Consider the following 15,387-nt stretch of genomic DNA (forward strand, 5'->3'; position numbering starts at 1 on the left):
TCCCAACATCAGGGTCTTTTCCAGGGAGTCTTCTCTTCTCATGAGGTGGCCAAAGTATTGGAGCCTCAGCTTCATGATCTGTCCTTCCAGTGAGCATTCAGGCCTGATTTCCTTAAGAATGGATACGTTTGATCTTCTTGCAGCCCATGGGACTCTCAAGAGTCTCCTCCAACACCATAATTCAAAAGCATCAATTCTTCAAAAGCATCAATTCTTCCCTTGTATATTTACTCCAAAAAGAGTAAGGGTAGCCACCATTTATTTGCTGTTAGCCAAATACCAGTCTTGCTTACAACAAATAATTTTTTGGGGGGTGGGGGATAATAATAAGTTGGGAGAGAGAAAGGAAGGCTTAATTGCTTAATTGTTCAGATAGAAACAGTGAAACACATACGCATGAACACCCTAGTGTGGGCACATCCCAGGACTGGGGGGAGCCCAAAAGGTTAGATCCAGGTAGATCTTTTGTTTCTGATGTTTCTAGTGACACTAGGCATTTGGCCTTCCCTTTCTTGCAGGAAAGTCAGTTTCTAGGCACTCTGCACCTCATTCCCCGAGGACTCTGAAGAACAGTGTGCTCTTTGACATTTTCAGTGGACAATTCATTTCCCCCCAAATGTAGCTAAAGACAATGGTCACAAGAGGGAGCTGCAGGACAGAGCAATGCTCAACTAATGAAAACTACTGCTTGCAACCTTCCCTGCACCCCAGCCTCAATCTAGCAAGGCTCCTGCACTTTTAACAACAGCTTTGTGTCTGGAAGAAATTCAGCTGCTTCAGGTTTTCCTATGCTCTAGTTCCTGGAAAGGAGGGCTTGGGGTGGATGGGCATTGCTGGGCTGGGGAGTGAGCCTGCTGCTGCTCCACCCTCCCAGCATCCGAAGTCTGAGGTGGCTGCTTCACTCTGTCTAATGGTAGGGCTGGCCCAGATGCTTCAACTGGGAATGTCTAGGGCAATGCCCAGTTTTTGCCCTTATCTTAAAGAGCACTATTCCATTTCCCTTTTACAATACAAGAGAAAATGTATATTCTAAAATGAGTACTGTAATTTGAACATATTCTCATTATTTCCCCCCAGTTCTGTAACATTTTTAAACACTTCAGCAAAAATAACAAGGGGCACTCCCAGGCGCTCACTATTTCCAGGTGGGATTCAATCACATACTACTGGCAAATTCAGGCTGTGCAATTATACTTGATTGGGGCATCTTGTATGGCAAACCTGCTTCCCCCCAAAGAGCAGACTTTCCCCCCCTCCCCAATAAGGAAAGTGACAGGAAAATGCACTGGAAAATGTGGGATGACACTGGATTTGACACAATGTCATCTAACCTCCACACAAACAAATCGGGATGAATGCTCATTAAATAGCCGATGTTATCTAACTTCCCTGCAAAGAAATGAGAACGAATGCTCAAGAAGCAGGTTGTCTGGAAGCAGCCAAGGTAATGTATTTAACTGCTGATGCCTAACATTCCTGCCTTAGCATTCCTCAGCAAAATATAGTTTGTTTGAAGCATCTTGCAGAGGTGTGGGTGTTTATTTGTGCGTCATCCTGCCTTCCCAGATGATCAGGTTGATAGATGCCACCTGTGCGTGTTTTTATGTGGCAGTCCTCAGTGCATGGTGTTTAGACAATATATAGACCACTTAACATTTCTAAATGGTTTGCAAGTATCATAAAATATTACAAATAAATGTGTTCCAGGTGATGCGAGTTCTGTATGTTCTGTCTACCCATGTGTTTATGTTTAATTTTATATATTGATATATATATTAACCCCAAGTGGCAGGAAGGGTCCCGGCTTCTGGGAGGTTCATAGAATCATAGAGTTGTAGAGCTGGAAGGGACCCCGAGGGTCATCTAGTCCAACCCCCTGCAATGCAGAATTTTCTCACCTAAAGCATCTATGGCAGATGGCCAACCAACCTCTGCTTAAAAATCTCCAAGGAAGGAGAGTCCACAACCTCCTGAGGGAGACCGTTTCACTGTGGAACAGCTCTTACTGTCAGAAAGTTATTCCTGATGTTGAGTCGAAATCTCCTTTGTAACTAGAAGCCATTGGTTCGTGTCCTACCCTCCAGAGCAGGAGAAAACAAACTTGTTACAAGCTAAATGTTGACTGTGGATCAAAAGCAATGATAGATACTTAGACTTCTTTTCACCTGAAGACAGGACCTTGCTTTTAAGGCTTCGTGGAACATGTGTTTTGAGGAGAGATCTGAGGGAACGAAAGAGCTGGCACCATGTTTACAACCAGCGTTTCTTCACTGTGCCAACCAGTAAAACATGTTCTCTTAACTAACCAGTGTGTTCTTTCCAAGTAACCATGAAAAATCAGTAAACTTCAGATTCAGCAAGGTTCTAGCCATAACTCATGTTTCCACCCAAATGTTGTAGAGACTACAACTTCCACCAGCACTAGCCAGCATGGCTGGCGTTCTGGAATTATGGGAGTTGTGGTCCAGAAACATGGGTGGGGGCACCACATTGGCTTACTCCTGTGCAAGATTCTTCCCCGCTGAACTTCCAGTATATATGGACTATATATATATTCTATATGGACTAAGGTTACCAGACGCCCCCGTTTCCCAGGGACAGTCCCCGCATTTACAAATCAGTCCCCTGACAAAATCCATCTATTTAATAGGAAGTTGAAAAGTATCCCTGGATTCATTGAAAAAAATCTGGACACCTTCCAGATTTTTTACAGATTCAGAGAGCTGGAGATATATGAGTGCATGGGTGTGAATGGGGACATGATGGTCTGTATTTAAACCAGCTAATACACTGTCCATTGAGTGGCTGCACTTTTAATCCCATGAAGTCACATACCCTGTTGGACGCTGGGTCTTATTTCCAAAAGCATCGGTTTTAGCAGTTTTTCTGTGTGTGCCCTTTGCATACAGCTGTTGCTTGCAAGAGATACACGGTTGTCAGGCATGGTCTGGGTGTTTGATGGTTGCTTCCCAAGTTTTATTCCAGCTTGCAAAGCCTAATGAAATTGCAAAGCAGTTTTATTAAGCCTACAGTATTACTTGGAGTAGATCCTGATTACAGTAGGTGCCATTCCCATTATGTAAATATGGGCGGCATTAGTGGGGTGCTTCAATGGTGTGGGCAATGGCCTGAGGCTTAAAGTTAATTCATACATCATTGTGTGTGTGTGTGTTTTGTCTGTCTGCTGCATATAAACAGCTTGGTCTCTCTCCAGTCAGGCTGATACGTCTCTGATGTATATGTGGGTTTCCCTCCCCGCCTCCCGCTTCATGTTTCTCTGTCATCTGGCTGGTGGCTGCGATTGTGTGCTCTGTATCTCCAGGTGATGTGGGTGTGTGAGAGAGAGGTGCTTATGTGTGTGTGACGTCACTATCCGCAGTGGTTGTGCATTCACATTCCAGTCACCAAGTCTGAGATCGACACAGAGACAGCTGGGAATCCCTCTGCCCTCTTTCTTTTTCTCTGCAAAAGAAATGAAGATGCGAGAGGGTAGCAGGCTGCACGGGAGAGGGCTAGAGAGGAGCCATTTCACATTTTTATTGGAGGCCGGGTGGGGTGGTGGGAATATTAATGAGACCTGCTCTTGGATGCATTCTAATTGAAAAAGGGGTGTGTTTTAATGACATTTCTTACCTTCCCCCCGGCATATCACAATATAGCAATATCATCAACAGAAGAATATGAGCGAGTTGGGTGCCTGGGAAGGAATTACAGTGATGTCTAAAATCTGGCTGAAATAAATTAAAAAATTGTCCAGTAGCACCTTAGAGACCAACTAAGTTTGTTCTGGGTATAAGCTTTCGTGTGCATGCACACTTCTTCAGGCCCATGAAAGCTTATACCCAGAACAAATTTGGTTGGTCTCTAAGGTGCTACTGGACAATTTTTAATTTTTTAAATTTCTTTCAACTGCATCAGACCAACACAGGTACCTACCTGAATCTAAAATATGGCTACCAGCCATAGGGGAGGGCAGCAGTTAGGAAAACTCCTCGGTTTCTCTGGGGATAAATGTGAAAGATGGTTGGGGAATATAACAGATTATGGAAGCAGCTGAAATCAAGGAATTCTGGGTTCTTTAGAAGGGTTGCCAACTTCTTAGCTAGCATTTCCTCCTGCACCTTTAACCTATTGGATGGCAGACTATTAGCAGATGCTTGTTCTCATCCTCAAACAGGCTTCACTTGATTTAATCAGATCAAGTTCCCCTTGAAGTAAAAAAAAAAAAGCACTCAAGAAACATCCCCCCCCCATTGAGTTGGCAATTTTATTCCTTAAGTGCACATACAACAGATTATGGTTGGAGCCAGGACTCCTGGGTTTGATGAGAGGAACGTACATAAGGTAGAGCTGCAGCTTAAAAACAAACAAAACCCTGGCGGGGCTTCCGTAGACGTTGATCGATAAAGAAATTCAACAGGTGCGGCCCTTGGCAGGGCTGTGAGAAAGCTGCTTCTCCGGAATGGATGCCCCACCAGAGTTCCCTCAAGAGGGACTGGAGGTTAACAAAAAGGGCGTGCTCCTGGAGGTTGCTAGGAAACAGGGCTGCCGGATTGTATTTTCCTGACCTGCCTCTCCCTTGCTGTGCAAAACACTGCCGAGAACCAAAAAAAGCTCCCTCGCCCTGTTTACATCTCAGGGTGTAACTGGAGAGCCTGAGGGCAGGAGGACCAGAATAACCGAGGGGAGAGACGTGTTCCTTGCTGGAGAGCATCCCCTTCTCCCTCTCTCTCTCTGCCCCCACCCCCAGTGGGGACGCCCTGTCCCCAAGCTGAGATGCTGACAAGGAGGAATGGAAGATGGGCCGCTGGCTCCCTGCGTAGAAACGGCTGGGCAGAAGAAGCCAGGCACATTTTCAAGCAATTGCTGCCCCCCCCGCCACCTCACCTTCCTTCACAATGCCCCAAAAGAGCCCTCCTGGCCTTGCCACAGCAGATGCCAGGCCTCAGGCCTGGGCGAAAAATGAAGATGGCTCTTTGTATTGGGGAGCTAGGGCAGGGGAGTATCTCTGTCTTAAATTGCTTTTTGGCATTTCTCTTGTTCCAAACTGATTTTAATATTGTATTTTTTTTAATTGCTGTAACCTGCCCTGGGAGATTATTGTGAAAGGTGGATAATAAACTGAAATAATAATAATTCTGTGTAATGTAAACATCATGCTGCGGTGACCAGAAGATACGTTTGCTCTGATTCTTAAGAATTTGATTTTTTTAAAAAACGGCTGTTTCTTCTGCTTTCACATTTGTGCTCTTCAAAAGGCATTACCAAAAGGTCCAAAAGCACATTGGAAACCCATTTTACCCAACGGGAACACTTTGACATTAATTTATTTGCCCCTGGGTCATGTTGGCCCTTCAAGGAACCTGTGTGTGTGGCATAATAATTCTAGGGAAACTTTTTATAGGGTGCACACTCTTAAAAGGGCCTGCTTTTTTTAAAAAAAAAAGTTTGTGCAGGGTAGTCAGTGCAGCCTGTCTCTTTAAGAGACCGGCCTTGCCTCTACGAGAAACTCTTCTCACCCTTTTTGGGTTTGGTTACCTCCATAGCTCATTAGGAACCCAATGTAACCTTAACCTTGTCTGTGGAGCGGTTGAGTTGCTGTTCTGCTGCTCATGAATAAATGCAAGTAATGAAATGGAGATCTCCTGCTGCTTCCCTGGTATTAGGGCTGACTTGTGGCATGGTTCCCCAGTGAGTACCCTTACCAAACCCACAGGATGCTACGTGGTGTTAGAAGTAGATTACGGGTTGAATAGAGCCACCTGTTTTAATACGGTGTGTGCCTGGAAATAGGCCAAGCCCCTCAAAGCCATCTGGAAATGATCCTCTGTGGATGCCACAAGTTACTCTTTACACCCTCCTGAAGTGGTTCTGGGCAATACAAAATGGTCTACCCAGCAGGGATGGTTCACATGCGCGCACAGATCAGCAAGTAATAATGTTGGATATATATCTGAGTGTGTGTGTGCTTCTTGCCCCCCCCCCCATGCATAAGTACAGTTAATTCTGATCATGAATTAGCGCCTAGAGCATTCTAAATTCAATACAGTTGTGAGATTGGCATAATCCCCATTACTGCTTGTTCGCAATTAATCAGGGTGGGGGAGGATCTGAGACACAGACATCTTCGGAACACCAAAACTCTCAAGATCTCCACATACCTAGCACCCAAACCTTCGTCATTGCACCCGAGTGCCCTTTGAACCCTTTAGCGCTGAATTGGAACAAACGGCAATTGGGTTTTCTGTGGATTGCTGTTTGTTCCAATTTAGCACTAAAGAGCGGGTTTTCTGGGAGGAAGTGGCTCGGATCCATGCCTAGAAAACACGGCACAAGCAGGAAACTGCTCACACCTATGCTTTCTAGGCATGGGACAAGTATGGATGAGGCCAAACTTAGCGATGTCTCTCATCAGCAGGGCAACCATGATTATGGTTTGCCTTTTTGTGTTAAAGCTTTAAAGAGCAATTACCATTAATGGGCCCTAGGTATAAATTGACTGGGTGAGTGATGTATCTCAGTCTCGTATCTTTAGGCTGCTAAGAAAATAAGGATGGAAGAAAGTCTTGGGCAGAAGGCAAAAATAAGGGGGAGAAACTGATAAGTAGTGAGGGGAGACTTAGAGATCTCAGGGAAGTTGGAGTTGTGAGGATTCTTTTATATTTTATCTACTACATTTATTTGTATTCTACCTTTCCTCCAAGGCAGTGTACATGGTTCACCCTCATTTTATCCTTACAGCAACTCCATGAGGGAGGTTAGACTGAGAGATAGTGACTGGTCCCAAGTTTACTAAGTGAGTTTCATGGCTTTGCACCCAGGTTTTCCTGAGCCCAGCCCAATGCTCTAACCACTACACCCTAGCAGTCTGTGTGTTTGCACCTCGACCATAATTTCAGTAATCTTCCACAAGTTTGTGGATGCCTGAACACCATGGATAAGATGGTTTCCTTTCATGCCATCTATCCTTTAAAATACGGTATATTTGAGGGCTAGAAACCATGTTTGTTTGTTTGTTTGTTTGAAAAAGAACCCAAGAGTCTTAACAGCTACAAATTCTCCACGATGTAGATTCAGGTGATACTGGATTTTTACCACCTGCCATGGTACCCAGTCCCTGTCGCTCCCTCTCTCCTTTATTCCTTAACCTCTTTCCACTTTAGAGAGCGTAACACTCCCATCTTCTTTCAAAGCTTGCTTTTTTGCCCTTAGATCTGTGTTCCGCTTGTCACCTGGTTCGCTGATGCTACAACTTGACAGTCGTCTCTTCCCATCAACCCAAGCCAGCACATGAATTTTCAGCACACAGAGTACACCAAGGAAAACGAGTTCTCTCTCCAACTCCCACCCCAATCTTTCTTGGAGAAATTCACTTAGATGCAAAGCCGAACGGACAGCCTGGCAACGATGCCTCAGTGGCTCGTTCGTAGTAAGGCTTGGACAGTATATCCTGAAATTATAAGAACATGGAGAGCCTTTTTCAGATCACAGGAGAGGGAAAGTTCTTTTTCTTTCTTTTTAAAGCACATTTGCCCCAGCTGAGCATTATTAGCACAATATCCAGTTCGCAAACAGTGTGCCTGTGTGGGGAATCGATAGCCTTGCTCAGAGTGGGTTGGTTATGCTTCAAGGTAACTGCAATCTGTTCATTGGTCAGTGTTGATTTTAAACACAGGAAGTAAACACTTATGCTGGAGAATGGAAGCATGCAGCCTAGAGCCAGGGCTGCCATCAAGGGTTGGCATCGTCTGGCAGCTGCCAAGGCCCATGCCTCCACAGAGGGCCCTGCAGTGCTGCTGTTCCCCCTTTCCATGGCCACTCGTTTACTCACACTATCCCTGTGGCCTAGTGGGATCATGCAACCGAGCAATAAATATGAGAAGGGACAGTCCCTGCCATTGCCTGTTCACTCATCCGCCCTTTCCTTCTGGGCGGTGGTGGGGATTGGGGCCAGAGGTAAAGGGAGACTAAATGAGTGATGTCAGCAAGGTGGAAGGAGTCCAGCTGAGAGCATCTCGCACCAATATGTAATACCCATCCTATCTAGAGAACCTGTGGCGCTTCAGATTCTGTTGAAGTCCCACTATCTCCGATGCGAGTCCATCAACTTCTGGAAGGTCGCATCCCTAGCCTAGAGCTAAACTTTTAAAAGAATTTGTAAAAGGCAGTTGCTTTGGTAAGAATATTTTGGTAGGTGTACCCTTCTTCCTTTTATTTTTTTAAAAATGGGCTCATGAGTGTACCCCCAGCTGTATGGAAAGCTGAGCCTCCCAAGACAAGAAGGTCTGCAAACTTTAATCAATAGGTCAATCGGCTGAAACTTTTAACAGCTGTGCCTGAGCATTGGAAGCGCACAGTTGTAATGGTGACTGGTGTTTACTGGGAGTGCCTGGGTAGGAGGCAGGGAGACCAATGGCAGGTGGAGCCAGAGCCAAGCCAGGCCGAGCCCCCCACCCTACGCCCTCGTTTGTAAGGCAGAAGGCAGGCAGGCTTTTGCGGAGGGTATACTGAGGCAGGTGAGGCAGTGCCCCACCCTCCCTGATGGGCCAGCCTCCATTGCACAGCTGTTATTGTTTAAGGCACTTGCTTCTGGTGTATTGCCATAATAAGATTGTGGTACAGAACTTCCTGAACTCTCAGCTTCAAGGGAGACTGCCAACAGCTCTCTGCATGGTCTTTGCCAGGGCTGAAAGAAAACTTTCCCCAGATTCAAAAAGTGGTGCATTTACAAAGTCATATCTGGAATTTCAAGTTGCGAGAAGTATGTATTATTAATTATTATTATTATTACTTTCTATATTAATGCCACTCCCCTTATTTATAGGTTTTGCCAAATTCTCCATAACATTTATCTCAACGACCTAAGATTTAAGGAGTCTTGTTGAGCACAAATGCCCTGAATTCAGGATATGATCCAGTTGCTCTTTGTGTTCCCCTAGTACCTCTTCTCCACACAGTGCTCTTAAGGTGGGCATTTTCTACTCCCACCTTTTCTCCACAAGCAGAGAACTGCACCTGAGGAAGAGCTGCCAGCTGGACTGAGTCCTTGGCATTTAATATTTTCCATGCTTTCTTTAATACGTCACCTCTAACAACAGGAAGAACTGGGAAACGTTAAATATTTTTTTAAAGGTGAAAGCAGGATAATTTTACTTTTTTACAGGAAAAAATCATGTTTTGAGAAGGTTGCCTCTAAATTCATTTGGGGGGCTTCCAGATTGTCACTATATTCTGGTGGGATTTAATTGCGTACCGGCAAATTCAGGGTGCACAATTATAGTTGATTGGGAGAGCTTGTGCAACAAACCCGCTTTCCCAAAGGATCTGCTTTTTTTGCAGTAAGGAAAGTGACAGGGAAAAGCACAGGAAAGTGGGGCATGGCACTCGCTTTGATGCCACTTTGCCTAAATTTCTCACAGACAAATCAGAATTACCGTAATGCTCATTAAATAGCCAATACTGCCTCATCTCCTTGCAAACAAATAGGGATGGGTGCCCAATAAGCAGTTTGTCTGGAAGTCCCCTCACTTTTGAAAGCACTGAGCTTCATGGCTGCTGGCAGGGCCCTTGACAGAAATTAATTATGGACCCAGAATTTTTAACCCAGAATGACTGGTTAAAAATTTCCCTGTGTTTCAGGGTACCTGTCCATAATTCCTTGGGATTTCTAGGCTGATCCTGTGTGTGGCTTTTTGCCACCGTGTAAGAGTCATAGGGCCAGTTGGGGACAGGGTGCTTTTAATTTTTGTACTTGGAGGTTGTACGAAGAAGAAAAAGGAAGAAACTCAGTTTTACAGGGGAAGGATTGGGATTTTTGCTCAGCGTGGCACATCACTCAAGGGGGGAACTGAGACAAGAATCTAACGCTTGACCGCATGGCGTAGATTTAAAGGAGTCCAAGACACGGCCCCTCCATTGAGCTATAAATAGCCATTTATAAAAACCGGGTTTAAAATACAGCCCTTTATCCTCCCTCCCCTCGTAATTTCTCAGTTCATTAGCACAGCTGTCCCCTCATTCACAAGCAGAGCCCTTTCCTCATAGCCGCCCCCCCCTCCCGCCAATCTAAAACAAAACAAGCACTAGAGGTTCTATTTACAAGTCACAAAACAGGGAAGGGAGAAAACTGAGTCCAGAGGATGGAGAAAGAGGGCAGGCATGTAGGAGGGAGAAGGTCGGTTTTTTCTGCCCCCTATGGGTGGGTGGAGGTGTGTGTGTGTGTGTGTGTGTGTGTGTGTGTGTGTGTGTGATTGTGTTTGTTGGCAGAATGAGAGAAAGAGAGACTTTGGGATTCTCTCCCGGACGGTTTTTAGGAAGCGTTGCTGCTGCTGCTGCGGCTTTTCATGCAGTATTCCCAGGGCTTTTTGGGCAAGCCAGGGATGGACAAAAGGATAAAACAGCCTCCACCAAAGATCAGGATAGCCCCAGCCGCCACTGCACAAGCCACGGACCAGGAATACTCGTACTCCAGCGGGATGGTCTCATCAGAGGTGATAAGCCACCGAACCGAGTGCCGGAAAACCTCCAGACATACGAGCACCATAATGCCTAGAGAGGGAGAGAGAATATGTGAGAAGACAGTCCCGGGAGTTTCGACGACCTCCCTGCCCCATCCCTGGTGTCCTCCCCAAATTCTAGTTGTGAACAAAGACCACAAACAAAGGACTATGGGAAGCTTCCCGGATAGACATTTGGCTTAGAGTTAACTGGACCACATGAAGGTACATTGTGTTGTGCTTTCTTTTAACTGTCACCAGTCGCTCACTTAACTCTGGATGCTTGGCCCATCTAGTCCAGTATCCTGTTCTCTCAGTGGCCAAGCAAGTGCCTGGAGGAAACCCACAAGCAGGCCTGAGTACAGGAGCATTTTCCTTGCAACCCGCCATGGCTTCTAGTAACTAGTATTCAGATGCATCACTGCCTTCAGCCATGGAAGCAGAGCATAGCCATCCTACTTAGTAAGCTTAAAGGTAAAGGGACCCCTGAGCATTAGGTCCAGTCATGGCCAACTCTAGGGTTGCGGCGCTCATCTCGCTTTATTGGCCGAGGGAGCCGGCATACAGCTTCCGGGTCATGTGGCCAGCATGACTAAGCCGCTTCTGGCGAACCAGAGCAGCGCATGGAAATGCCGTTTACCTTCCCGCCGGAGCAGTACCTATTTATCTACTTGCACTTTGACGTGCTTTCGAACTGCTAGGTTGGCAGGAGCAGGGACTGTGAAACGGGGGCTCACCCCATCACAGGGATTTGAACCGCCGACCTTCTGATTGGCAAGTCCTAGGCTCTGTAATTTAAGCCACAGTGCCACCCATGTCCCTCTGCTTAGTAAGCTTAGGTTTCCACAATTAAAGTAGTCTTGAAGTTCTTTTGCAACAAACCCGCTTCTGTCTTCTCCCCCTTTACTTTGAAGGAAAGCAATGGGAAAGTAAAGCGTAGGGTAACCATTGCTTGATGCAGCATTGTATAACCTCTGCACGGACAAAAAAGAACGATCCAAACCAGACAGCATTGTGTAACCTCCCTGCTGAAAAACTACCCAATCTTTATTGTTGCATTCGATGCCCAATGCCAAGCAAACAAAATAGGAAGCACATAAAAAATGCAACAGAGTGAAAGGGAATAAAATAGATTAAAAAATGTCACAGAGTAAAATGAGATGGGCATCAACGACTTTAAAAAGGCCGTGTAACCTCTCTGCTAATTTTGTGCAAGCAAATTAGGACAAATGCCCAATAAAGAGGTTGCCTGGAAATGACATTTGTTTTTCAGGAACGCAGTGGCTGGGGCAGCAGGCCTGAACAAGGGAAGGAGGTTTTGCAGGGTGGGCTGCCTTACCTGATATGATAAAGAAGCAAGATGCTGGTTTCAGGAGAAATTCAACCCCTTTGCTCAGAGCCACCGTGATGCAGAGGGACCCCATGGCCATTAGGGTGATGCTGACGAGGGACACAATGGCCGCCGTGATGTTCAGTTCTACACAGCGGTGCCAACCAAGCCAGCAGGGCGGTGGAGGGAGATAAAGCAGACATTTGTAGACGCAAAGAGTGACGGATTCACAATTACCCACTTGACCTGCTTCCTGTGTGTGTGTGTGGCACAGAAGGGAATGCTCAGCCTCTGTGGCATTACAGGGACACACAGTGACACAATCATGTGCTGTGTGATAAACAGCCATGGCTGAGGTGTGGTGCTGAGTGAGGCCCGATAAGAATGGAAGTGTAGGAGATGGGACAGGGCAGCTGGAGAGAGGCATGGTAAACCAGCCTGAAGGGACCTTGGGCTGCAGACGGGGAGGAATGCCAGAGAGAGATTCAGCTAACTGCAGGTTATTTTATGTTTTCGAAGGGAGAGCCGCCCGCCACTGCTTGTCTGTCCCAGCATGCCTCTGTGTAATCTGAGATCCTCTGAACAAGGCACGGGCCTTAACCTAAATAGCCTGCTTAAGGTTAAGATTCTTAACAGTTTTTAAAAGCTTTAGACAGCAGCACGCCACCCCACTCCTGTTAAACTAGGGCAGGAGTGATGGATTGACTAATCAACCAAAAACATGGGCAGATCTTTTTAATTTTCTAAAAGTTATTTTACCTGCAGGTGCTGGGCAAAATCCCTCCTGGTTCCCTCCCACTCTTCTAACTGTGGTGATGTTTGCTATATGACACATGCTCCAAAAACAAAAGGAAGGGCGCCTGTTGCTTCAGAGCTCTTGCTTTTAATAAAAACAAAAATGTCTGCGTTTCCAAATGATTGCTCAGTGGATTCAGTCACGAAAACGAGTGGGACACTGACTGCGATTTCCTTAATCAGGTGGCAGTCCCAGCACTAACCCCCGTTTTCTCCTCGAGTTTCAGTTTGTAGAACGGCCTGCCTGAGGGAGGAGCTCTGTGAAACTCAAAAGCCTGCACAATGCACTGTGTGTGATGGCAGAGACTCTTGCTCTTCAAGAGTGGTCCTTCTCTGTACATGTATCACGTAGGGCGTGTGTGGTAGAAAAGACTAAAGAGGTGCGGAGGGTCATGTCTTTGTGTGAGCTGAAGCGTTCCTTTGTTCTGTCACTTTTATTATTTGCCTATCCTACCCCTCACACCCAAAGTCTGTAAAACAGATGAGCATAAAATGGCGGGCAATTCAGTTACCGTATTTTTACGTCTATACTGCAGCCCCCATGTATAAGATGCCCCTTATTTTGGGAGACTCATATTTAAGAAAATGGGGGGGGGGGGGGAGAGAGAGATGGCCCAGAGTATAAGATGCCCCCTAATTTTTGACATTATTTTTTAGGGGGAAAACCTAGTCTTATACACAGAAAAATATGGTAATTCAAAATCCGTCTCTCCTGTTGCTTTTCCCCCAGCCAGGTGGCCCCTGCTTGGAGGAAAGTACCCTGGATGGTGAGGAGATACAAATGCCTATGTGTAGCAGACCCCCCCCGACCCTTTGCCTCTTTAAATATTGTTTGTTAACTGCTCAGATAAAGCTGTTGTTGTCATTCTCATCTAGGATTCCTTTAAGAGGATTGGCTGCCCCAGCATTGAAGAATCCTGTTTAGAAGTGACATAAAGGGCCATTGTCATATATCGTTTTAATTGTGTTTTATTGATAGTTTATTTAAGTTTGTAAACCACTCTGAGCTCTTGGGCAGAATGGTGGGATAATAACATAATAAACATGGGCGTTTTTAATTTGTTCCTGCTGGGATTTTGCACAACGGGCCAACATGGCTCCCTGTTTTCAATGGGTTGATGGACTCACCTTTTTTAGTAGTCCTCTGGAAGATGTGAGCATTCTCCCCAGTAGTGAAGAATTTGAAATAAGAACAGTTGGCTTCTGAAAGGAAGGCAGGAAAAGGGCATTGAAAAAACAAGAGCAGAAGGCGAAGGAGGGAAAATAAATGGAAGCTATTGTAAATTCTCATCACACACTTTGTGCCAGATATATATGGTGCAGAATTTTTTTAAAATGTGCTTTGCTGGTGGTATAGTTTTCCGGTTTTGTGCAAATCTGATGGATCGAAAGAAATAGAAAATAAGTGAATTATAGTGGTTATGGGAAGGGGAGTAGCAGAAAGTGTCAATTGATCCACCCACCCCAAAACACAGAAACAAATAGTATGTGACCCTGAGTGGAGCACTTTGAAGCCCAGTTTTACCCAATTTGTCAGATTATCCCTGTATCAGATACACTCTAATTTACAAGGGGGGGGGGAGCATGAAAATTGGTGTTACATAAATTAAATGGAATTGCAAAAAGCTGCAAACACATAGTAAAATCTGGTGTGGTCCGGTCTGGAGCGACATAGGTAGTGGAGAACACAAGAATGCAAATTCACTTCTCTAAAATGCCGCTAGCTAGGATGCTTAAGTTAAAATGCAAATATATATGCCTGCTTTCTCTCTATCCTGCTTAACGCAAGAGCAAAATGCACCGTGGGTCCGTTCTCCTAGAGCAGAGTTCCCCAACCTGTGGGTTGTTGCAAAGCCTTTGCAAGTGGGTCACAGGCTTTATAAGTAAACCCCAAATAATTACTGCTTCTAATCCTTAACTGGTACGATGAGTACCTCTTTCAACTTTTTGTTTTGTTGGCATATTATAACACTGTGTCGACACTTGTAACCGAGCATCAGAAAGGCTCGAGTCTTATATCTTGACACCTGGGAGCTGCTCTCTGCCAGCTGGTGGCAGATCCGGTGACAGTTCACCATAAGATGCTCGTAGAGGGAGTTGTTTTGAGTGACTATTACAGCTCACCTCGGCTGCGCAGGCTCTTCGGCCCCTGTCAACAAATTCTGCATTGACAGGGGAGTTACATAAATTATTTGCTTGGATGCCTCAAGGAATTGTTATAAAATAGGCAAACTTGCAGTGAAACTTGCTCAAAACCAGTGGCTGATGAAGACGTAAGGAGTAAAATCCATGTGACAATAAATTGATAGGCCAGCATACCACGTAAATTATTATTATTATATACATACATGTGGAGCTCATCACTAAAATACAATATGTGAGCGGAAAATAGCTCAGTTTGTTTAACCACAAATGTTGTGACAGTCCCTTTTTCCTACAGTTGTATACATTATAAACTAATTGGCATCTGCCTGTCTCAGGAGACAATGGAAGAGTGTGCCTTTGGGGGTGGAGTCGAACTGTTAGGAGGTTATTATAGACTACACATGCTAATATTTGCAGTGCATCTGCTAATTTTGCAACATACAACATTGGCTCTGGGATAGCTCAGTTGGTAGAGCATCATGAGCATCTTGATCTCAGGCTCGTGATTTCGAGCCCCACATTAGGCAGAAAATTCCTGCATTCCAGGGGGTTGGACTAGATGTCCCTCATGGTCCCTTCCAACTCTACAGTTCTGTGATTCTATAACCTCGCTGCAAACAA

At 45.4% G+C, this 15,387-nt stretch overlaps 1 protein-coding gene and 1 long non-coding RNA gene across 4 annotated transcripts in view; one reads left to right on the top strand and one right to left on the bottom strand.

Moving 5' to 3' along the window:
* Positions 1-4,253: 4,253 nt before the first annotated feature.
* Positions 4,254-15,387, bottom strand: part of CACNG6 (calcium voltage-gated channel auxiliary subunit gamma 6) — a 38,024-nt gene continuing 26,890 nt past the window's right edge. Inside the window, exons 2-5 of one of the 2 annotated variants that reach the window (XR_014518558.1) lie at positions 13,750-13,824; positions 11,836-11,973; positions 8,563-10,548; positions 4,254-8,336 (exon numbers count right to left, since the gene is read on the bottom strand). Coding sequence is in view for 1 of the 2 variants with exons in the window: in XM_083471766.1 (XP_083327892.1) it covers positions 10,310-10,548; positions 11,836-11,973; positions 13,750-13,824 (452 nt within the window). In the remaining variant the exon portion in view is untranslated. Of the gene's footprint in view, positions 10,549-11,835; positions 11,974-13,749; positions 13,825-15,387 lie in introns of both variants that reach the window. The other variant, XM_083471766.1, reaches the window with a different exon arrangement.
* The window catches only part of LOC310691770, a 73,811-nt gene continuing 71,043 nt past the window's right edge, over positions 12,620-15,387 (top strand). Inside the window, exon 1 of one of the 2 annotated variants that reach the window (XR_014518559.1) lies at positions 12,620-13,388. This is a non-coding gene — a long non-coding RNA (uncharacterized lncRNA). The remainder of the gene's footprint in view (positions 13,389-15,387) is intronic. The other variant, XR_014518560.1, reaches the window with a different exon arrangement.

The sequence above is a fragment of the Podarcis liolepis genome (assembly GCF_965112155.1).
Source record: "Podarcis liolepis genome assembly, chromosome: 13".
Taxonomy (NCBI): domain Eukaryota; kingdom Metazoa; phylum Chordata; class Lepidosauria; order Squamata; family Lacertidae; genus Podarcis; species Podarcis liolepis.